Genomic DNA, 24,548 nt, shown 5'->3' with positions numbered 1-24,548 from the left:
TTTAATAAATATTTTTATTTTTACTATATATTTAATTGATTAATTGAATAATGAATTTAATTGGATTGCATCAATTTGCATAATTATTTCATTATTTTAACAAATATTTTATTATTTCGGCAAGTAATTCTCATTCATTAAAATGTTTATACTTCATTAATTTTACATCTATAATAGAAAATATATTTGCGACATTTATGCGTCATACGTTTTGATTGCAAGTAACTTGGCAGATCCATATGTTATTAGTAAGTGATCAATGGAACATCGGACTTCGCGCTCGCGCCGTCGTAGCCTGATATTGATATACATATATCTCTTTCTTTGCTTCGGATATTTGTTCTTACATCAATAAAAAATTATTTAATTTGGAAGTATATATAGATATATTAAATTTAATCATTTTAATTTTATATATAATAGTAAATATATATAAATTTTATATCTTTATTTTTTATTTGTGTTCTAATATTTTTTTCTAAGTGTAATAAATTATTATAATACAGTATTGACTGGACAAACAATTGTTCAAAATCAGGTATGTTATGGTTACTTTACGTAATATCTTTGTAGTTATTTATTTTAAAAATAAATTTATATACTTTTGATCATATAAATAATGAATGAGATATTGACATTTTATATATATATTTTTTTCATTATTTTTGTTTAGTTATTATTTCTTTACGCTTAGTTTGTAAAAAATTGTATCATAAAGTAAAATGTTATTTAATCATCATTACATAGCATTTTATAATTACATATATTATTCATTGTATTACATAAATTATCTATTGCTTCATTTAATTTTTTTAATTCTAGCAATTATTAATAATTGAAGATTACTTTTACTTTATTATATATATTTATTATATTATATTAAATATATATTATATTTTTAGTGTAGTATATAAATATTAATAATAATTTTTAAATGTCTATCTATTTGATTTAATTATTTTTTAATATTTTATTATAAAATTATTATGTTAAAATAATTTATATATATTTTATTATTATGTATTATATATTATTTATATATTAATTTAACGTACATAAAATTATATGTATATTAAAAATATGTACTTAATGTGGCAGATCATAATGATTTCCCAACCAATTGTGGTACCTGGAGGTGAACATCGATCACAATCAGAAACTCATTCTATGTCTGTTGGAAATACTTCTGAATCTTTTAAAACTATGACACCACCAAATGTAAGCAGATCATTAAGTAATCGTAAGTATCACATTGAATTAAATTTTATAATTTAAATTGACTTTTATATTCTTAAGAATAAATATAAATTTTTTAATAAAATTTTTTAATAAAAATTTGAAGAAATGTTATTAGTGAATAATTGATTATAATAATTGATTAGTTATAGATGTTAATTTAATTATATGTATAATCATATAATATATATGTGAAAATTATATATTTATATATATTTTTTATCAGAAAAATATAAAATATAAAATAAAAAAGTTTTGTTGCAAATTAATAAATTTAATAAATAATTTCTTTATATATATATATTGTCTTCTAATATTCAATTATTATATATATATATTGTTAATATATATTGTTTTTCTATATTCAATTTTAATTTATTATATTTTTTTTATAAAAAAATATATGAACTTATATATACATATTATGATATTTATATATATTAATATTATAATTATATATATATATATTATATATTATATATTATATATTATACGTTATATTAATATTTATTAATTATATGTTATATTTTAATGATTATTTATTATTTTAATAATATATAAAATATTATGTGAACTATATTATTTAAAGGTATTAATGACAGTGGATATGGTACATTACCAAGTAAGCTAGGTAGGCTTATTAATATATATTGTGTGCATACAGTAGTAAGCCTTGATATTAAAATCACAAAAGTGAATAAGTAGATATGTGTATATACATATATATATGTTGCAGAATATTATATAGAATATTATATTATATATATATATATATATATATATATATATATATATAAAATATTCTATTTTCAGATTACATATTATTATTAGCATTTTCTCATTTCCAATAACTTCTTATATTATCATCTTATCAAATAAATTATAAATAAAATTTATCATATACAAATTGATTTCATTTAATGTTTAAATATGATCTTTATTAATATTATTATTAAGCAAAAAAATAATTTATATTACTAGAATTATTAAAATGCTGTTATTAAATATCAAATTAACATAATACATTCATGCTGTTAGCACATTTTTTTTTATTTTTTAGTATATTGTATAATATGGACATTTATTCATATGTTTATTGTGTGAATTATAAGGAGTATTATATGTAAACTTTTTTTTTAGAACAAATTTTTATAATTTTAATTTTTAATGCATGAATAATTACATCTTATGTAATATAATTGATGCATGTTAATATTTAAATTTGTTACTAAATTAATGTTGCTTTATAATTTTTAATAGTTTTTAAGTAGAAAAATATTTATGAATATTCAAAATATACATAATATAATGTATATTTAAAAAATATGTTTCTTTTTATGCATGCAAATATTCTTAATGAATTTATACTTTTATACATCTTAATATACATATTTGTTTGTTTTTTGCTTTTGCAATTTAATATATTAAATTAAAATTTGGAGTTATATTATATATAATTATATTTACAAATCTTCTCTTTGAAAATTAATATTATTAGCAATTCACAATTAGTGTTGCAAAAAAAAAAAAATTTTATTAGAATGTAATATGATATAATTTAATCTTAGAATTTTTGTTATTGAATAGTTTAGATTTGAAAAATTTAGAGTTTGTGATTTTAAAAGATAGATATCTAAATAAATTTGAAGAATATATTTTTCTAAAACAGTTATAAAGATATTGATAAATAGTAATTGTGATTGAAAACATAAAACTAAATATATAGAACCAGTGGATCAACAACTTCGACGAAGCAGTGTTCAAGTTCAATCTGCAACATTACCTAAACTTCCATCAACAGAGTCCCTATCAACAAGTGTAAATTTTGCAACTGCTGCACCTCCACTATCTCCAGGTATAAATACAAAGCTATGTTAATATCATAATGGACAATAATTCAAACTTTATCAGGTGCTTTTCTTATGTAAATTAATACTATTTTTTACTTATTCAAGTAGTTGATTAGTTATAATAAATTGCATATTTTTTATTTCCTGTTTGGCTTGTGTGCGTGCGCGCGCGCGCGCGTGTGTGTGTGTGTGTATGTGTGTGTGTGTGTGTGTGTGTATTTTTATATCATGCATATTTTATTATTTGTTTTTATAAGCTCTGAAATGTAATCTTTATATATTGTATAATCTTTGTCTGAAAGATGATATATATTAAATAGATTTCTATTATGAATATAAATTTTAAGTAAATAATATTTTTGTATAATAATTATATATAAATTTATAGTTTATAAATCCTATGTTATTTAATTTAAATATTAATGATTAAAATAAATGCAATCAATATTTTTTATTAAATATAATTTTTAACATAGATAAAAAGAACATGGAATTAAAATCTATTTTAAAAAGATGCTAACTGCATAATGCATTATGTTATTGAGATTTATTATATAAAATAATTTTATTTATATAAAATAATTATTTTAATTAAAAAAAATTGCATCCTATTTCTTTTTTTTAATTTTAAAAATTTAATTATCTTTTAATTTTGAATTTTTTTTTTATAGATCAATAAGTTTGCATTTTCTTAAAATTAAAATACTTGCTAAGCTTGTTGTATAAATGTTTTAAGCTAATGATTATTTCTAAAGTTTTTGATAATTTATAAATGAAAAAAAGTATATTAAAATTATTGTTTGTACAATTTATAAAATCATTTATAAATTTTAAATAAATATTGTTATCTGCATATCTTAATTATTTTATAAACACTTTAATATGAAAATATTCATAAATATTTAATATTCATTTTTATCTATTTTCAATATATATTATATTTATTTAATAATTATTCAATATACATTATTTGAAATCATATAACTTAATCATAACTTAATTATTAAAACCATAACAATAGTTATATTCTATACTACGACTATTTAATATTTTCATAACTACTTATAAATATTAAGATTTATTTATTAAATTAAATTTTATAATTAAAATTATATTTTTATGTTTTTATAATATTAATATTTAATTAATATTTAATCATGCAATTTTGTATAATTTATTTGTTATAGGATTATCTACATCAATGGGAGAAGCAAATCAAAAAACAGATAATGTTTCTGATAAAGTAAGAAATATTTAGTTTACTGTTTTAAAAGATTTAAAATAAAATTATTTTATTTTTATGAAAATTTATATATTTTTATATATATATATAAATTTTTTATTTTAGTCTTTTGATTCTTGTAAGTTAACAAGGAAAGAATCATATAAAGCTCAAAGAAAGAATTATCGAATGGAAAAAAAGAGATTTGCTGATGAACTTCTAAGTTCTTTTAAAGATCCAACTGTTATTGTGATGAGTGATTGGCTCAAAGTTCGTGGTACATTAAAAAGTTGGACAAAACTATGGTGTATTCTGAAGCCTGGTTTGCTACTGCTATATAAAAGTCCAAAAGCAAAAGTGCTCATTTATATTGCTTTTAACTAAAATATTTATTTATTTCATTCAAAATTACACTTAAATAATTATTACAGAGCAATCATTGGGTAGGAACGGTTTTACTTAATACATGTCAAGTGATAGAACGGCCAAGTAAAAAAGATGGATTTTGTTTTAAATTGTTTCATCCTTTGGAACAATCAATATGGGCTCCAAGAGGTCCAGAAAAAGAAGCTATTGGTAAATAAAAAATTTTTTATAAATTAAAAAATATATTTTTATTAAATTATTTTTATAGGTGCTGTTGTACAACCTTTGCCAACATCTTACTTAATATTTAGAGCACCTTCTCAGGCAGCTGGTAAATGTTGGTTGGATGCACTTGAATTATCTTTACGTTGTTCTTCTTTAATAGTACGCTCAACAAGTGCATTGCCACGTACTTTACCACATGATACTACAACAACTCATGAAACTCAATGGAGTGAAGCAGATTATGAAAAACATTTTGATGAACATGGTAGGTAAAACAAATATATTACAAAATATTAGTATTCGTTAAAAAAATAAAATTTTTTTTTAAATTTTAAAAAAAATTTGTTTAATGAAATATGGAATGATATTTTATTTTTTAATGTTATAATTGATTTTTACATTTGATATATTATTTGACTTTTATAAAGAATAGTATTCAAAAAAATATTTGATTAAATTTTATTCTTGAAAATTAATGGTATTAATTATATCATTATTATCATTCCTTTCCTGACATATTACCTAAAATACTTGCTTTTGATACCTAGTATGCTTATCTAATTATGCTCCTCAATCATCTACAACATCTCAAAAACGTTTGTTATCATATCCTCAACCTGCAATAGCATCTATGATAAATGATGATGCTATAAGCATTTGTCCTTCACCAACTCCAATGTTTGAGCAATTGTACCATGCAGTAGCATATTGGGACAAACAATTTCATGATAAATCTCCAACTCTTGCTACAGATACAGAGATTATTTTATCTTCAAATTCTGTAGATGCATTGAGTGATGGAAATATTTATTCACATTTCGAATCTTCTTCTTCTAAACCAATTCTATCTTGTATTCGTCGTATGACTGTTCCTTCTATACATGTTTTGGAGTATGATACCCCAGTAGTAATGCTAGATCCTCTGCACTCCTCGCATATAGATTTGGACGATATTAGCCAACCGGAAAATGGAGTAACAGCTGATGCAGAAATTAGCGCTTCGGATAGTGAATCTGAAGGATCCGCCAAGGAAGATCAACAAGAAGCAATTAATGAAACTCCATATGCTGCAAATGAACAAGAAGTTCTTGGAGCGGTAAAAAATTATATAATATTATGTATTATATTTATAATTAAAATTATTTAAATTTTTTATATTTGCATTCAATATATAGGCTGGAGAAGTAGTTACAGAATTACAAGAAGAACAAAAATCTTTAATATGGTTCTTAATGAAACAAGTTCGACCAGGCATGGATTTATCAAAAGTTGTCTTACCGACTTTTATTTTAGAACCTCGTTCGTTTTTAGAAAAGTTGGCTGATTCTTATTATCATGCAGATTTATTGTCTCAGTAAGTATAAATTTATAGATTTCAAGAAATATTCATATAAAAATATGATATATATTTTTATATGAATACTTGCTTTTACAGAGCAGTAGTAGAAGATGATGCATTTACACGTATGAAAGGTGTTGTTAAATGGTATTTATCTGGATTTTATAAAAAACCTCAAGGTTTAAAGAAACCTTATAATCCACTTTTGGGTGAAACTTTTCGCTGCTATTGGCAGCATCCTAATGGTTCAAGAACTTTCTATATAGCTGAACAGGTATAGTAATTATTTAAATTATACTTATGTATTGCCATTTTTATAACTATAATATATTTATTATAAACATATTAATGTTAATAGCTTTCTCATCATCCACCTATATCAGGATTTTATGTTACTAATCGACAAGATGGATTTACTATTAGTGCTACAATTATTGCAAAATCTAAATTTTACGGTAATTTTTTTCTTATTTTTTTTTTTTTTTTTCTAAAAGATGTTTCTAAAATATAGTTGTTATATATAAGTATATATATATATTTTTTTTTTATTCCTCAGGAAATTCAACATCAGCAGTCTTAGATGGTGTTGCCATATTAACAATGTTACCTAGGGGAGAAGATTATACAATGACAATACCTTATGCTCATTGCAAAGGAATTCTTATGGGTACATTATCAATGGAATTAGGTGGAAAAATTCATATAAATTGCGAAAAAACAGGTTATCATACTGAATTGGAATTTAAACTTAAGGTAATATGGAATACAAAAGTAAAATAATAAACAAAATTAATTAATCATTTATTCAATAGCCATTTCTTGGGGGTGCAGAACAAATGAATCAAGTTACAGGAGGAATACGTTTAGGCAAAGAAACTCTTGCTACTATATCAGGCTATTGGGATGGTCAAATATTAATTACTGATAAAAGAACAGGAGTATGTCTAATCAGACAATAGAATTTTGTATTACTTATTATTTATGAATTATTTATTATAATAAATCATTATTATATTATTTAATTTTATAGCAAGAAAATGTATTCTTTAATCCCACTCCAGAAGTACGTAAAAGAAGATTAAAAAAATATACCGTACCTTTGGAACATCAAGGTCTGTGGGAAAGTGAGAAATTATGGTATGATGTTACGCAAGCAATCAATCGAGACGATCAAATTGCTGCCACTGAAGCAAAAACTCAATTAGAAGAAGCTCAAAGAGAGCGTGCTAAAGAACGAAAACTTAAAGGACAGGAATGGGTTCCTAAACACTTTGTTCAGGTATTATATATTAATAAAATTAATAAAATTAAATAATTGAAATTTTTAAAAATATTCAAAAATAAATTATTTAAAAATATCATTTTTTCATATCAATAGGATATTATAACTGGTAATTGGGTTTATCGACATGCAGATGTTCGACCATGGGATCCTAGAAATGATGTTGTACAATATGAACAAGATTATATAGTACGTACAAAAACTAGACACAAAACACCGATTATGCGTACTGGCAGTATCGTTTCTACTGAACCACAAACACAGGTATAAGAATATAAAAATTAATAAAATAAATTGCATCCTAATAATTTATTTTATATTTTAATAATTTATTTAATAATTTAACGTGTAACGTAATATTAAAATCGTTTCATCTAATTGTTTAATTGTATATTAAAGAATAATTCATTTCACTTATTTTTTTTTTTATACAAAATAAGATATTCTAAAAATTTATATTTTATGTTACAGGTTCCACTTCTTCAAGCTGAATCACGTTCATCACTTTCTGTATTAAAATCTTCTAAAAGACAATTATCTAATAATTTAGCAGAAACTGCTCATGATTCTGGAAGTTCCTCTGCAGAGGTACATTCAGATTCTAGTCAATCAATAGGTAAAAGGAAACGCTCTGCTGCAAGGTAAATTATTTAATTTTTTCAATTTTTTATTATAATTTTATTGCAATAATATTTGATATACTTCTAATAAATTTTAACCAAGAAGATATTGTATTTTCAGGATTATAGATGTTATTAAAGAATTAGAACGACAAATGTTAGAATATGGTGATAAATTAAATCGTATACAACATATATTAGAACAACTTGCTATAAGACAAAGAGAACAGGGTGATCAATATCATAGTATAAATATGTTGAAAAGCTTCATAGATACGATTCTTGTTATTGTAATAGTTTTTTCTGTACAATACTTTGTAAAAATATGGACCGACGAATCTAGTGGAGGTTGAAAATACGCTAATAAGATCGTAGTATAAATTGTATATATTATTTATCTTATCTGAATTCGAATTATCAGCTTCTGTGTAAAAAAAAATCTTGAAATAAGATTTTGAAATTTAAAATAGTTAATTCAAATGTATTTTTGGTGGAAGCAAAAAACACGTTGTTTTTTATTAGTGCATTAAAAAATAGAGTAAAAAAGTTACAGATATAAAGATATATATTCAGATAATCGCAGTGCAATGTTATTTAGCTTTTGTTATTTTAATTACTGATGATACATTCATTATATAAATCTAGCCTTTTCTAGTAATTACTTATATAATAATGTAATATTTTTAGTCTTTGTTAATTGTTCTTCACAACAATTAACCATGATAAAAGGATTGAATTTTTTTGAGCTTATGTATATAATATTTTATGTGCTAATGCACAAGAAAATAATTATATATTTATTCAGAAATTCTAATAATGTTGTAGTATTTATTGCAGGCGCTCAATAGTAAAGTGTATTTATGATAATAATAAGATTACTATAAAAATATAGTAATGTAACATATATTACTATGAATTTGATTATCTTGGAATTATCGCGATATAAAACAAAAGAAGCTAATTGCAGTTTCAAGAGAAATATAAATTCAATTTTATAGTGGCTATCAAGAAATTGTATCTTGAAAATATTAAATAGTCATCAGTTTTTTTTATTATTATTATTAACAAAAATAAATTCCTTATAAAATAAAAATCAAATTTTAATAATTCGCGTATATAATAAGAATATGTCCAAAATATTAATATATAATTTAAACCGTAAATTTATTTTGTATTATTTGCATCTTTATATTGATAAATATATTATGATGCATTTGTATAGAAATTGTTTTTATATTTGGAGTAATTTTCATTAATAATAGTTTAATAATTTAAATTTCTAAATATATTTACAAATATACTCATAATAATACAATTTTATAAATATATTTATAAAATTGTATTTTATAATTTATTATTAATATTTTTTGAGATATATTTCAAAATTTATTTTGAAAATTAATTAAATATAATAATAAAAATATATGTTGAATATTGTATGTTAGTAATTATATTATTAAAATAACAATTTATAATGGATAATTTTCAAAGTTAACTATATCATATCAAACTAAATATATTTTTATATATATTTGTTTTATATATTGATAATATATAAAACAAATGTATCATTAATTCTGTATCAATTCTATATAAATTTTAAATTGACTTTTTATATTAGTATATCAAGATAAAACATTCATTAAACATTCAAGTAAGAATTAATTTTTTTTTCTTCTAAAAAAAAAAATTAGTATCCAAATAGTCCTCTTATTTTGATTGATATCATATATTATATTTTAATAAAAGAAATAATAGAAAAATGTTTTTATAAATAATGAAGCATTTATTATTAGTGTAAAATTATTCTTTTTATAAATACTAATATAATCTATATATTATATAAAATTTTAAATCATCCTATAATTATTTTTGTTCTTCTAATATTTTTAATAATATAAACTATATATTTTTTTTACTGATGACATATATTTGATACAATTTATTAAAGCTTAATTTTATTAGATATGTTTTTTTTTTTTAATGAATGAAACATTCCCTAATTATATCTTTATCTACTTCTATCTGTATAAAAATTTTTATATAAAAATTATAAAGTATACATTTACAATTTTTTAAAATACTGCAATTAGCTAAATTTATTTTTTTATTTACATAAATTCATAAATAAATTATTGAATTTCCTAATTTAAATTTATTTATTGGATATTTAAAAAAAATTGATGTTTAAGTATAGTTTTATCTATCTAATTTATTTTGCACAAAAATTCAAACTTATTTCCTGTTTATACTATTTCTATTATTTAATTTTACTCTATTATTTACTCTATTATTATTATAAATTCATTGTTAAAATTAAGTGTTTTTTGACATCTCTGGATAAAAATTTAATATCAAAAAAAAAATTTTATTAGATTATATTAATATTAATTATTTTTTAATATTTATCATATTGTAAAATATTTTCCATAGAGTACCTGATATTTTTATATTACAACATATTTATATTTAAGTTAAAAAAATTATAAATATTGAAATATTTGAATTCTTTATGATAATTTGATGTTTTAAATATTAAAATTATAAAAATACAAAAACTGAAATAATGAAAAAATGATTATCTTAATATCTAATATTCTTATATTATAAATTCAAACATATGATCTTTATATATATATTATATATTATCTTTATATTTTATATATATATATATATATATATATATAAACTATCATATACAAATAATTATTAAAAAATATATATTCCACTTCAGGTTTTAATATATGTATGCATATATGTCTTTTTGAATAATTGCATTATTTTGATTTAATTGTTTATATTAATGGAATCACTGGAATTGTGTAGGTAATATATAATATAATAATAAATAAAGAATATACTTAAAAATAAAACATGTGAAATTTGCATTTTTAAAATAATTTATTTAATATTCATGATTTCAAATTATAAAAGCACTGCATGAAGACGTTTGTTTTTTATTATAACCTGTTTTAAGAAAATGTAACTAATAAAATTGATTTTTACTATTTATAAATTTTAAAATCAAGTAATAATCATTTAAAATCCATCAAATAATATGTTCAAATAAAATAAATAATTTAAAAAAAGGATTTCACCCGGAAATATAAAATGAATTTTAATAACGATAAATTATGTAAGATATTAAAAAGTTATATATTTATATATACAAAATATATAAATTATAAATAATATATATATATATATATATATTTATTGTTCATATCGTTTCTATGAAATATATTTTTAAATTATGTCTATGCTAAACATTATTTTATGTAAAAATTAATTAGGTAGTCATATTTCAATAACGCCGCAGATGATAATTGAAGCTGTAAAAAGACTTCAACTACTTAAAATTTATGTTCCATCAAATCTTATTAGTGAATATTTACGTCATTCCTATCCAGTTAAAAGTAATATAAAAACGTTTAACGAAGAATTAAGAAAGAAATTAAATTGTGCTGTACGTGTTGGATTAATTCTAAAACATGGAGAAGATTCGTATTACTTACCTACTTTAAGACAAGAAGCAAATACACTTAAAACAGCATTTACTGCATTTTGGGAAATATATAAAAACGTAATCATAAATATTACTAGACATTCTGTAATTTTTATTTATGATTTATGTTTTTTAGTAATGTCTTAATTCTTAAAAATATTTTAACATTTTCAGTGGTCTAAATTCCATATTTCACAAACCAAAAATCAAAATAGAAATCATTCTACATTTAAAAAACGAACCAAAAATATGAAATATTTCAAAGATAATGACAATCATAATAAATAAAAAATATTTTAAATGAAATATTATAAATTTTTTATTAATAATTTCAATTTATATTTAAAAAATAAATATTTTATTATAATATCGCCGTGATTCAACAATGTTATAAGATTTTCGAAAAATGTAATAGTTTTTTTTTTGACTGTACTTTTGTTTTTTTGAAATATTAAATTTTCATTACAATAGTTACAAATAAACAATTCATCGTGACATTTGTAATTTTACAACCATGATGTTGAAATATTTTATATTTCTAATTATACAATATATATAAAAATGTGCAATTCATAAGAAATATATCGAAAAAAAATTATTTATAACTATTATAACTATTATTCGGACGCGATAATATATCTGCTCTTAGATCTAATTTTATAAGGTGAGTTATAATAAACATAGTAAGATAATCACTTGGTTGCTGATTAATTACTGTAATTCCACATTTTCATTCGATACGTTCTTTGATTTAACATCAAATTTATTTAAAGATTATAGAATAAAAAAAGGAAAATAGAAATGCTTAAGAATATCTTTTTAAATACTTGACTTCTAAATACGCAATAAGATTCCGCAATCGGAATATTAAATGGATATCATAATGAATGATTAAGCATAGAAAAACGATTATTTGGATCATAACATGATTCATATAAATCATCATCAGCAGTAAAATATTCAGAATCACTTTCAGCTGAAATGTTTTTATCAGATTTTGAATATTTTGACTTTATTCTTTGTTTTTTAAGCAAATTGATTTTATTTTGAAGCATAGATGGAAACATTGGTTTAATTTTTAATAAAAATATATTAAGTAATCTCAAAAGACTTGGAGCTATTTGAAAAACAGTATTTATATATTCTTCAATATCATTACGTGTTCTAAAATTATTACTTAAATTATATAATAAAGTACCATTAAATAAATTTGCTATTTTAATTTGTGGGTAAGGATATCCCAAAAGTGCATTTAAATTCATAGTATGTTTTAAACAATTTTGAAATTCTGCAAATATATGTACTGTAGCTCTATTATACTTTTTTGGATTTGTGTATAATTTTTTGTCCATATTAAAATGAGTGATAAAAAATGATGCTGCTAATATACAGTCATCATAATCAATTTCATTATAAGCTTTAATGATTGAATCATTCATTATATTACTTGGCTTAAAATTATTTTCTTTTCTCTTTTGTTTTATATTTGCAATTATTTGACCATATTTATTTTGAAAAGTATACATAACTCTGTATCTTCCAATTTTAGAATCTATTATATTAAACAACATAGAAATAAATATAGAATATAAGTAACATTTATAAGATATAGAATGGTTTTGTTGTTGCATCCAATATTTTATACATCCAACATATAACATCCATTCTGATGGAAGTTCACATATACAATCCATATTTGTGATTCCTAGAGTATTATTTAAAATCTCTTTTTGAACAACTAAAGAAATTTCTCTAAGATTGAATAAAGAAGGAAGTTTATAGATATCTAAAGTCTCTGTGCCATATAATTTATAACATATGATCTTTGTTCTTTGCAAGTTCATAATTTTATTTTGATTTCTTGTCATATATCTCATATAACATATTTTATTGTTCATTCCTGATTTCAGAATTCCAAATATTACACTAAGAATTTTTGAACTTGCTAAAATGCTGGGAGGATAACGATAATCTTCTATTTGTACAGAACAAATATATAAATGTCTAATTATTAAATCTATAAAATATGTTGGAAGTCTAGCCATAAGAAATTCATTTATAAACCATTCTGGCAAATTGTTAATAGCTTTTTTTTTAAATATTGATTCAGATTCACTAAGTATATTTATTATTTCAATTTCATTTTCTTCTTCATTTTCTTCTTCATTTTCTTCTTCACTTGTTTCATTATCTTCTCCTTCACAAATTTCTTCTATGTATGCCAATGTATTAACATCTCCATCAAACTTGAAAGTTTTGTTCAAATAATGAATATTAGTATGAATAATATAATCTTTTGAAAAACCTAGAGGTATAAGTATTTCAGCAGATATATTTGTATAACCATTTATATTAATCTCTATTAAATTTAATATTCTTTGTCGTATAGTTTTAGTTAATCTACTTAAAATTTCAATGATAGCTTTGTTCAAAGTATATTTGCTTAACCAGGCTAAAGTTGTTTCTATGCGACATTGTCTATGATTATGTTTTTTTCTTGATGCACCTCTTAATTTCAAATGACGAAAAAAGTTTTTAAAAGTATTTCGTTTTACATAATCATTACCTAATAATATTGCAGCTAATGGTAACATTGATTGATCTAATCCTTTAAAAGATTTAAGTAAATTTTCTACTTTATAAATCTTGCAGCGTTTCACATAACAATTTCCAGTTGAACTTTTAATTACATAAGTATCTAATGTGTCAAATGGTATGTATAATGTTCCATATATATAGAAATCTGAATCATAACTAAGTACTGGACAATTCAAGATTCTTGCTACTGCTGCTATATGATTATCAGCTTCAAATAAACATTGCACATGTCGAATATTTTTTTCTGTCATTATTTCTTTAAAAACTTCTCGTATTAACAAAGGAAAAAATTTCATTTTCTTTTGACTGAGTGGACAAAACGAGCATGCGATACGAATTTTCTCTTTAGTCCTTCTTATAGTAGTTTTAAATTTTTTATCTTCATTGCCGCCATCAATTAAAACTAAAGGTGTCACATTACATTTTAATAAATCATCAAAGAAATTTGATATACATTGTGCATAATTATCGTAATCACCACCAAATGCACAATTACACTTTGCATATAAATTATATATTGAACAACAGACACTATTTCCGTCAATTACTAAATATGAATTTTGTAATTCATAATATTCTAAATAACGATCTGAACGATTGTTTATATAAGTAGTTAAGCCAGGAATTCCCATTATATTTTTTTTATTTTTATTTTCTTTAAATTTAAAATTATAAATCGCCAAAAATTAAAGATATTTTTTACATATTATGTGTAAGATGTTTTTCTATTAACAACATAGGTTATGTTGAGAAAAAAAAAGAAAATAAAAATTGTATTATTTATGAACATATTATTATTTGTCATCATATTTTTATTTAAAATATAATGTTTATCATTTTTGTTAAACTCACTTAAATTTCGCTTTGATATTATAATTATACGTAAATAAATGAAGAATTACATGTATTTAAAATTTATAACTTGTCATTAGATTTGATAAATGCAAATAAAAGAATTTATGATATTATGATGCTTTAAAATTGAAAATAATTTGAATAAATAATACAAATTTGGAAAAAAAATAAGTAAATTTTGCATGAAAAAAAAATCTTAAAAATATTTAATTATAACAAATACACAAATTATATTATATCTTTTATTTTTATGTACATTGAAAATATAATTATTTTATAAATTAATTATAAATGTAATATTTTAAGAAAAATATTAGTATTAAAACTTAATATAAGTTTCACATATTATAAAAAATATAATTTTGTGCTTTTATGCTCTTTCCATTATATGAGAAACATTTTATTGGAATGATTTATTTTATAAAATCCATTCTCTGGATTTTTTATGTTATTTATAATTTTGCTGAAAAAGGATAAATTTTGTTAAGTGTTAACACTTAAAATATAAATAAAAATAATAAAAAAACAAAATGTCAAAAATTTAAAAAAAGTACAAATTATTTTAAAATTATTTGTAAATAAATAAAAATTATTATTCATTATAGGATAATAGACAAATATAAAATATGCATGCATAAAAAATATATAAAAGTTCATGTGAAATCTATAAATATGACTATATTTATTATTATCCTATATAGTTATTGAAAAGTTATTGAAAATTTTAGAATACTGTACAATTGTTACTTGATTTAGAATAATCATATTTATTTGTAAAAGTTTTATCCCTTTCATCCCATAATGTAAGTCCATCACAAGCACAGATCTTTTTTGTATTTTGAAATAAAGTAGATGAACGAGCAATAATACCACAAGCTAATCTAAAATATATAAGTATAACATTATAAATTATAATGTATATATGATATATAATATAATATATGTATATCAATTATTTTATTATTTTATATTATATTATTTACTTATTTCCACTATTTCCATCTATTTTAGATTCTGGGTTAGTTCCTCTTCCCAAATCATCTGGTTTTTCTGTAATAACTAAAGATCTTCCAATAATATCAGCTATTTCTATAACTTTGTCTATCATTCTAAAAGTAGCTCTACCAAAATCATTAACCATTATATTTCCTAAATCTCCAACATGCTGTAATATTTTTTTTGTTTAAAAATAATTCATTATAATTAAATATAATATTATAATTATAATATTTACCCGTTTAAATATATCATCTTTAGGACCACCATGTATTGTATTATTTGGATTAAAATGTTCTCCAACACTAAAAATATAATACAAAAAATTTAAAACAAAAAAAAAAACCTAAAATATATATGCTTACCTATCACAACCTTGAGAAATATCACCACATTCATGAATGTGTATACCATGTTCACCAGGTGTTAAACCATCAATTGTTCCATCTATAAGACAACCATCAGGAGTTTGTGCAAATCTTATTACACCCATTATCTTATTATTTACAGTATATCCTGAATTTCCTCCTAACATTGTAACAGCACTAGAAGTATCTATGTTATAAAAAATTATGTAAATTTTTATTTTATAAAAATCGAAGAAAAATATAATGCACTATATACAATATTACCTCCATATCCTTTTAAAACAGCTTTTTTTCCAGACTGTTCAATTTTTTCTTGAATTATAGAATATGGTAAATTTGTTTCAACAATAACATTATTATTTTCTAATGATATGTCAATATTTTCAATTCCATCTATACCGGTTAATGTATTGCGTACTAAATCAACACATTTTTGACAAGTCATGTTTACTGCAAATTCAATCTAAAAGTGTACTATTTTAATAACATTTATTTTTTCTGTATTTCTATAATTTACCTTTGTTGTAGTCATGTTATTTAGCAAAAGTATCAGCAAAAAGTAAGTTTTCCTGTTACAAAAAAAGATAAATTAATCTTCAGTGGTTTAAGGTTACGTGTTTCGTAATATAATAAAATCGTAAAAAACTTTCTTTGTTGTATGTATTTCAAATCATATCAATAAATAGATGTAATAATATAATATAAAATATAATATAATATAATATAAAATATACGAATATAATCATTTTTATGTAAAAAATTCAATACAAATTTTTATTAAAATGTAAAAGAAAAAAATTATTTCAAATTATATCAACAATAAAAAGAAAATATTTTTTGCATATTTAGATTTAAAAATATAAAATTAAATGTAAAAAATATATTTAAATTTCAAGTAATAATAAGAATTTTTATTGTATAATGAAAATAAAAATTTTTTACCGTTAATTTTAAGTTATTTAAGAATAAGTTTTAAATTTATTATTTATTGATAAATATACAATTTTTTATATTTTTATTAAAAATCTTTTATATTTAATATTTTGTACAATTTTTGGTAATACAAATAAATAACAGATTTTTAATTTTTACTAGATTGTCTTATCCTGTATATCGTATTATCCTATATATTTTACTATGATAGTTCACGAATTTGCCACTGGTACGCTCTTATCCCAAGCTCTCTATTTTAGAAATGGACATCCACCATAATTTATTTGTAAAACTAGAAATTTTACAAAGCAATTATTAGCAAGAATTTGCTATATTTAGAATTTTTTCAATAAATATCAATTTTGATAAAATAAAATTGTGATTTTTTGGATTTCTGAAGCAAAATTACATTAAAAGTGCTTCTCTTTTACGTATAAAGATATGATGCAGTAATGTGAACAACCAATACTGATACAAAGCCTAAAAGTTTCAAATGAATATAGTAATACAAAAGAGAAAGGTAACGGAACCATAAATTAAATAAAAAAGATCAAAAAAAAAAAAAACAATAAATTACTATATTATCTATTGTGATTTTTCGACGATTGATTCTATTTAAAAATGTCCGTGACCTTTGCTCAACGCGGCAGGCCACCACCGAATCCTGCTCAAATACAAAAGGTATGAATTACTCATTATTATTAATGTAAAATATTGAAATATTTTTATTTTGTATAATATAATATATTTTATATTTATATAAATTAATTTGTTTACAATAGATGCTTGATGAAAATAGTCAACTAATACAGACAATACAAGAATATCAGAATAAAGGAAAACCTCAAGAATGTATACAGTAAATATACATAATTATAATTAATTTCAAAGTTAATATCCAAATTATATTAATATAATTATTGTGATTTTTTTTTTTTTTTAGATATCAGCAAATGTTACATCGGAATTTAGTATATTTGGCATCCATTGCTGATGCAAATCAAAATATACAAGCATTATTACCAGTAAGAAATATTCTAAATATTTAATTATTAAATGATTAAATATTTAAAATAAAAATATATTAATATTACTTTTGCTTTTTTAATAAGCCTCCGCAAGGAATTCCTAATGGTCCTCAACATGGTATGATGAATCCACAAGGTCTTCCTAATGCTCCTACAGGATCAAGTGGACCTGCAGGTGATATGCCTCCAAATAGTCAACCAACATTACCAATGTCAAGCTTTAGTCAAGGGCAACCAATGTCACAAGGATATCGTGGTCCTGTTATGCCTGGGCAAGGACCTGCTATAAATAGTATGTTGTAATATAATTATATTTAAAAAATTTTTTTATTTTCATAAATCAATATTATTTTTTAATTTTAATATTACTATTATTATACATTATTATATATTATTATTATTTATTAATTTTAATATACTATTATTTCAAAGGACCACCTGCTGCACCTGGACCACAACAATATAGAGGACCTCAAGGTTATCCTCAACAACCTTCTCAACAAACTTATCCTGCTCAGTATGCTAACCAAAATCCGGGTTCTAATTATCAAGGACCTCAGGGATCAGCATATACTCCAGGTCAACCAAATCAATATGGACCACCAAATACTTCTCAGCAACAAGGATATAGCACATCGACACAACCTAACTATGGTCCTCCAACTACTGTGAATAGTTATGGCCCTCAACCAGGATATCCACCACCAGGAACAACTCAACCTCCTACAGGATATGGTCCACCACCACCACCCAATCAACAAGGATATCCTCCTTCTAATCCTTCTCAACAAAACTTTCCATCAAGTGGGCAACAACAACCAGGACAATATGGTAGTCCTAGTCCACAACCAAATTATCAACAACCTCCATCTCAAGCTCCGCCTCAAAATGCATATGGAGGTGGTCAACCTGGAAATTATCCTCCTCCTTCATCACAAGCATATGCAAATAATGTTCCACCTCAAAATTATCCAGCTCCTCCTACATCTAGTGCCCAACCTCCTCAAGCTGGATCTCAACAAAATACTGGTCCTCAACCAAATTATGGTAATCAACCAAGTCCTGGTCCTGGTGCAACACAATATGGTCCAGCTTCTACATCTCCACCATTCAGTACTGCTTCTGCCAGTGGAGTAAACACTTATGCTCAGAGTAGTCAACCAACTAGTACACCATCTGCTTCAACTCAAACTTATCCACCAAATAGTGCCCCACCACCTACTTCACAAGGTGGAAATTATGCTCCTCCAGGTCCTACTCCATCTGGATATCCTGTACATCAAACACCTCATCCATCATCACATCCACCACATCAGCCACCACATCAATCTCCACATCAACCTCCTCATGCCCCTCATCAACCACCACATCAACCCTCTCATCAATCAACTCATCAACCTCCTGCACATCAGGCACCACATCAACCACAACAATCTCAACAACAATCTCAGACACCACCACAATCTCAACAGCAACAGTCTCAAAGTCCTGCTCCTAGTGGATTTCAACCACCTTCAGGACCTCCTCAAGGTCCTGCTCCACCTCCAGGAGCAGGACCACAGCCTGGATATGGTCCTGCTACTACACAGACATATGTACCACCAACACCAGGAGGACAGCCACAGGTATTAAAATAAGTTAAAAATATTAAATTATTTAATTATTTTTCAATTCTTATTAATATAGAAATTTATATAATAAAAAATATATTAAATTATAGGTATATACTCCTCATCCACCTCAAGCTGGCCAACATTATGGACATCCACAATATCCTCAGAGTTATCCACCACCACCAGCAGGACAAGGATATCCTCAATATCCACCGCGACCACCTGGTGGACATATGCCTCCTCCTCCTGGACCTCAAGGACCTCCTCCACCAAATCAATATGGAGGTTATGGATATCAACCACCTCCACAATAGAGTATACATTAATGTAAATTCGAGCGATATTCATTCTAATATAAAAATGATTTAATTAATATAAAAATGATTCAAATTGAAAACAAGTGGTATATAAAATTTTAATTTAATTCTTAATAGCATATCGTCCAATGTTATATAATGAAACAATAGAAAATATATATTACTAAGGAAAGGTGCTGCTAAAATTTCATTAAGTTTGTAGTAATTCGAAATTATATTTTCGATTTTTTCAAATATGATATGCAATTTAATATTATAAAATATATTTCAATATACAGAAAAAAATGTATAAATATTGCAAATTATATATTTGAGGATTTTAATTTCAAAAAACTTTAAACATTAAATTTTAAAAATTTCATTTTATTAAAAACATTCAAAAAATATATTATTTATCAAATTATTGTTATAAATCTTTTGATGTGATATCAAAAATTTGATTTATATATTTATATTATATATAAGTTTAAAGAATTATTAATCTTTATTATATTTAATTTGGTATTTAAATATAAAATATATTGTTTAGGAATGTATGTAATTTGAAAAGTTTGGTGTGTATAAAATAATATAATCATATCTATCACACCAAGATAAAATGTATGAAATATAGTACAATATGTACTTGCTATTTACAATTTTCATTAAAACAATTTGTTTTAGAATTATTAATTTTTTATTTACTTATCTAGTTTTAGTTTTTAATTAATTATCATTAAAAAGTTTTGAATTTATACAACGATTTTCATTTTTTTCTTGAAGAATTTTTATCATTTTTATATATGAAAAATTCTCATTTTGATAGCAAAAAATTTACATATATTTTTAATTATATATTATTTAATTTCATGTATAATTATTTTTTATTATTCATAGAATTTTTGTGTATACTTTTTTTGTTTTTATCAATATAACATATTATTTAAATAAATTTGGTTAATTAAAATAAAAAAGATTTTTATAACATAAAATAACATATTTTTAAATTTGTAGAATCTAAAATAGAGTCTTTTAACATTGTAATAATATGAATATTTTATGCTATCAAATTCATCTTTTCTCTTTTATTATAATTTATTGCAAATATTTGTTATATTTACAAAAAGCATATAAAAATATAGATTACTTATTCACACAAAATCGAATATAAAATACAAATTATATTATTAAGGATTGAATTAATATATTATAGTTCCTCTTTAATTTTTGTAACATCGGCGTTGTAACATTTACAAGAATGTTTTGGTTGCAGCACTTCTTCCATGTTATGTAAAACTTCAATTTTACTCTTTAAGCGTTTACTCCATTCCTCAAATATAAAAAAAATATGTTATTCTAATATATATATATTTAAGAAAAAAATAAATAAAGTTGAATCTGTATAATTTTAATCGAAATTTCTTACATGAAACAAAGCTACATGATAGCATAATATGTTATGTGGTAATAAATTATCTCTTGCAAATTTTCTAGCAGATTTAACAATTTGTAATGCTTCTTGATCATGTTCTTTAGCCCACATAATTCTTTCAATAAGATTTGATAAATCACTTTTAACTGATATATAATGTTCTCCAGGTATGAGATCATTGTAAAAAAATTCATAGTATCTTGAATCTTGTTTTAATACTAAAGAATCTCCAGCAAGTAAGTATGGAAATCTATATGCTGCTACTGTACCATCTATATTTAATTGATACTTGTACTGCGCAAATATTAATATTTTTCAATTTTTCAATTTATAATTAAATTACATGATATATGAATTTATTTATTCTTACTTTAAAAAAATTAAAGAAAGATACATGACTTTGCCCAGGACCATATTTATCCTTTTCATCTTTAAAAAAAAAGAAATTAGTAATTGAAACATTAAACAAATCAGGATATTTTCTCGAAATATCGATTAAATCAAGTCGTTCTCTGCGGGAATCTCGACCACGCCAAAATACTTTTTCTATCTTTTTTTTCCATGGTGTATCTGTACTACCTTGTACAGATAACATATCTAACATTACTCTGTAAAATATTATTATTTTATATTATTTTACATATAATATTAGCAACATAAAAATATACAATAATCTTAAAATTATATGGATTAAAATAATTATTTATTTATTTAAAATATGATTAATAAATTTATACCTTTCCATTGCTTCCAATGATGATTCTGTAATATCATAAGTCGGCATAACAATATCTTTTGTATCAAAAGAACCACACCAAGAAAATATAGGATAATTTTTACCCTCTTTTGGAACAAGTGGCCAATCTCCCAAATTTACAAAGAATTCAATGTCTGGCAATAAAACTTTACGAGTAATAGATAAAAGAATAGAATCCATAAATATTTTGAAGCCTACATATCGTCCATAACATTCCCTAAAAATCTTATTTCATCCAGTTTAATTCAAATATAATTTTAAATTAATTTCAAATTACAAGTTGCAGTATTACTTACTTTGTTAGATTGAACTACATAGTGACATAAACTAACACTTCCTGGTCGATCATATGCTTTCACAATACTTTTACGTATTTTATCAAAATTTACATTTGTGAAAGAAATAAGATCATTATGTATTTGTTTGTAATTCTTTAAACACCCTAAATCGCTTAACCAATTATTAATAGAAGGATTTGGACAATAACATTCTTCTTCATAAATAGGTCCTAAAAAAATTTTTATTAAATTAATTATATCGTACAAAAATTAATGAAGAAATTTATAATAAACTTAATTTATAATTAACTTAGTACCTTTAAATTCTATTGATAAAATAGGTAAATTATTATGTTTCATTTTTATTTTTAATTTTAAATTAAAGCATGTATTATGTAACTTATATCTAACAATAAAACTTCCATCCTTACAATCTAAAATTTGTGTCCATACATGACATGTATATCCTATTGAAGTTTGTCCTTGTATAAAAACAGATATTATATCTTTTCCAGGTGATTCTGTTAAACTTAAAAATTTTTAAATTAATAAAAAATTATATATATATTAATAATTATATATATTATTAATTTTGAATGAAATATAATTATTTAAAAATAATATATAATGAATGAAATAATATATAATTATTTAAAAAAAATAAACCTAAGCTAATTAATTTCAATTAGTTAATGTATTTAATATAATTAATATAATTAACATATTTATATATTTTTTAAAATATAGATATCTTAAAAATAATAAAATTTTAAAAATATCTTAAAAATATTTTAATTCTTATAATCTTATAGTCTTAAAAATAAAAAATAATATAATTTTTTAAGATGTAGATATCTTAAAAATAAAAAAACATACTTTTTTCCTTCTAAATCGACAAATTGTAAAAAAATATATCTTGCTCGCATTGTTATTTTATCTGGTTTCAATCCTGGTCCCCAAAATATCGTTTTTGATGGATTTATTTCAATATTTTTGCTTTCTTGACAAATAAGCAACAATAAGATCGATATAAATATCATTCTTATTTAGAATAATGATAGATAAGATTGATAGATATGCAAAATACAATACACAGAAATGCTGTAAATGTAATTCTTATTTATATAAAAATTTATTGACAAAATTTAAAATTAAAATAGCATTTTCTATATTATTTTTTAATCTTATATTAAATATATTTATTAAATAAGAAAAAATTGATACAGAAATATATTTATCTTGAAATTAGAAGTCAATTATACAATAATGTTTTTGAAATCGAAATATAATTAACAAAAATCTGAAGTTAATCGAAATTATAACTTTTTTCCAGTTATGTTATATAAAAATATTTTTATCATAAACAAATATGAATACATAAGGGAAATACCTCTTAAGAAATTAACAAAAAAATGAAATTAACGTGATTTGAATATATTTTAGTTACTGTCAAACAAGTATTACTTCATGATAGCCAACATGTAAAGATCTATCTATCTACATTATATCGCAGTTATACATATGATTTTCATTCTTAGGTTACCTTTATTTATGAAAATGGTAGTACTTACCCTGTATAATTTGTAATTTATAAAATAGTTAAGTAAAATGCATAATAGGAGCATAAATATCTATTATGCTATGTGGACGTATCGAATTTGTCGCATAGAAAATTCTCTTAATTTTCAGGTGGGAATCTCTTTAATTTGCGGAATCGCCAGAAAGTAAATAAAAAAAAAAACATGATTT

At 22.2% G+C, this 24,548-nt stretch overlaps 6 protein-coding genes across 20 annotated transcripts; 3 read left to right on the top strand and 3 right to left on the bottom strand.

The window, feature by feature from the left end:
* Positions 1–254: 254 nt before the first annotated feature.
* Positions 255–11,164, top strand: LOC107993854 (oxysterol-binding protein-related protein 8). 8 transcript variants are annotated; one of them, XM_062072348.1, is made up of 18 exons: positions 255–538; positions 1,099–1,240; positions 1,826–1,867; positions 2,963–3,091; positions 4,274–4,329; positions 4,435–4,665; positions 4,740–4,884; positions 4,943–5,164; positions 5,841–5,995; positions 6,075–6,253; positions 6,335–6,512; positions 6,597–6,693; positions 6,795–6,991; positions 7,051–7,176; positions 7,269–7,517; positions 7,617–7,784; positions 7,992–8,161; positions 8,247–11,164. In XM_062072348.1, exons 2-18 carry the CDS (start codon positions 1,105–1,107, stop codon positions 8,491–8,493), a joined length of 2,727 nt encoding a protein of 908 aa, XP_061928332.1. In that variant the 5' UTR covers positions 255–538; positions 1,099–1,104; the 3' UTR covers positions 8,494–11,164. The 8 variants fall into 8 exon arrangements, with proteins under 8 accessions (XP_061928332.1, XP_061928334.1, XP_061928336.1 ...); XM_062072350.1 differs by having other exon boundaries at positions 256–538; positions 8,262–11,164; XM_062072349.1 differs by having other exon boundaries at positions 261–374.
* Positions 11,140–11,998, top strand: LOC114576993 (uncharacterized). The gene is made up of 3 exons (XM_028664852.2): positions 11,140–11,276; positions 11,434–11,723; positions 11,820–11,998. Exons 1-3 carry the CDS (start codon positions 11,252–11,254, stop codon positions 11,931–11,933), a joined length of 429 nt encoding a protein of 142 aa, XP_028520653.1. The 5' UTR covers positions 11,140–11,251; the 3' UTR covers positions 11,934–11,998.
* Positions 11,737–15,206, bottom strand: LOC107993855 (protein asteroid). Its single transcript, XM_017050489.3, has one exon. It carries the CDS (start codon positions 14,873–14,875, stop codon positions 12,524–12,526), a length of 2,352 nt encoding a protein of 783 aa, XP_016905978.1. The 5' UTR covers positions 14,876–15,206; the 3' UTR covers positions 11,737–12,523.
* A 120-nt stretch (positions 15,207–15,326) lies between these two features.
* Positions 15,327–17,545, bottom strand: LOC107993862 (copper chaperone for superoxide dismutase). 7 transcript variants are annotated; one of them, XM_062072363.1, is made up of 8 exons: positions 17,405–17,545; positions 16,980–17,031; positions 16,727–16,925; positions 16,460–16,649; positions 16,333–16,399; positions 16,082–16,263; positions 15,837–15,979; positions 15,327–15,561 (listed from the first exon to the last, which is right to left on the bottom strand). In XM_062072363.1, the coding sequence occupies exons 2-8, from the start codon at positions 16,992–16,994 to the stop codon at positions 15,551–15,553; spliced, it is 807 nt and encodes a 268-aa protein (XP_061928347.1). In that variant the 5' UTR covers positions 16,995–17,031; positions 17,405–17,545; the 3' UTR covers positions 15,327–15,550. The 7 variants fall into 7 exon arrangements, with proteins under 7 accessions (XP_061928347.1, XP_061928348.1, XP_061928345.1 ...); XM_062072364.1 differs by having other exon boundaries at positions 15,846–15,979; XM_062072361.1 differs by having other exon boundaries at positions 15,327–15,979.
* Positions 17,546–17,933: 388 nt separating this feature from the next.
* LOC107993842 (basic proline-rich protein) lies at positions 17,934–20,426 on the top strand. The gene is made up of 6 exons (XM_062072354.1): positions 17,934–18,076; positions 18,178–18,254; positions 18,339–18,420; positions 18,508–18,715; positions 18,856–20,048; positions 20,144–20,426. The coding sequence occupies exons 1-6, from the start codon at positions 18,017–18,019 to the stop codon at positions 20,348–20,350; spliced, it is 1,827 nt and encodes a 608-aa protein (XP_061928338.1). The 5' UTR covers positions 17,934–18,016; the 3' UTR covers positions 20,351–20,426.
* Positions 20,427–21,408: 982 nt separating this feature from the next.
* Positions 21,409–24,512, bottom strand: LOC107993885 (protein O-glucosyltransferase 2). 2 transcript variants are annotated; one of them, XM_017050553.3, is made up of 8 exons: positions 24,371–24,512; positions 23,676–23,900; positions 23,117–23,328; positions 22,818–23,029; positions 22,502–22,746; positions 22,135–22,372; positions 21,759–22,058; positions 21,409–21,662 (listed from the first exon to the last, which is right to left on the bottom strand). In XM_017050553.3, the coding sequence occupies exons 2-8, from the start codon at positions 23,837–23,839 to the stop codon at positions 21,540–21,542; spliced, it is 1,494 nt and encodes a 497-aa protein (XP_016906042.1). In that variant the 5' UTR covers positions 23,840–23,900; positions 24,371–24,512; the 3' UTR covers positions 21,409–21,539. The 2 variants fall into 2 exon arrangements, with proteins under 2 accessions (XP_016906042.1, XP_016906041.1); XM_017050552.3 differs by lacking the exon at positions 24,371–24,512 and adding an exon at positions 24,190–24,329.
* Positions 24,513–24,548: the final 36 nt, after the last annotated feature.

The sequence above is a fragment of the Apis cerana genome, linkage group LG3, assembly GCF_029169275.1.
Source record: "Apis cerana isolate GH-2021 linkage group LG3, AcerK_1.0, whole genome shotgun sequence".
Lineage (NCBI taxonomy): Eukaryota > Metazoa > Arthropoda > Insecta > Hymenoptera > Apidae > Apis > Apis cerana.
This window is presented reverse-complemented; position numbering and strand designations above follow the sequence as displayed.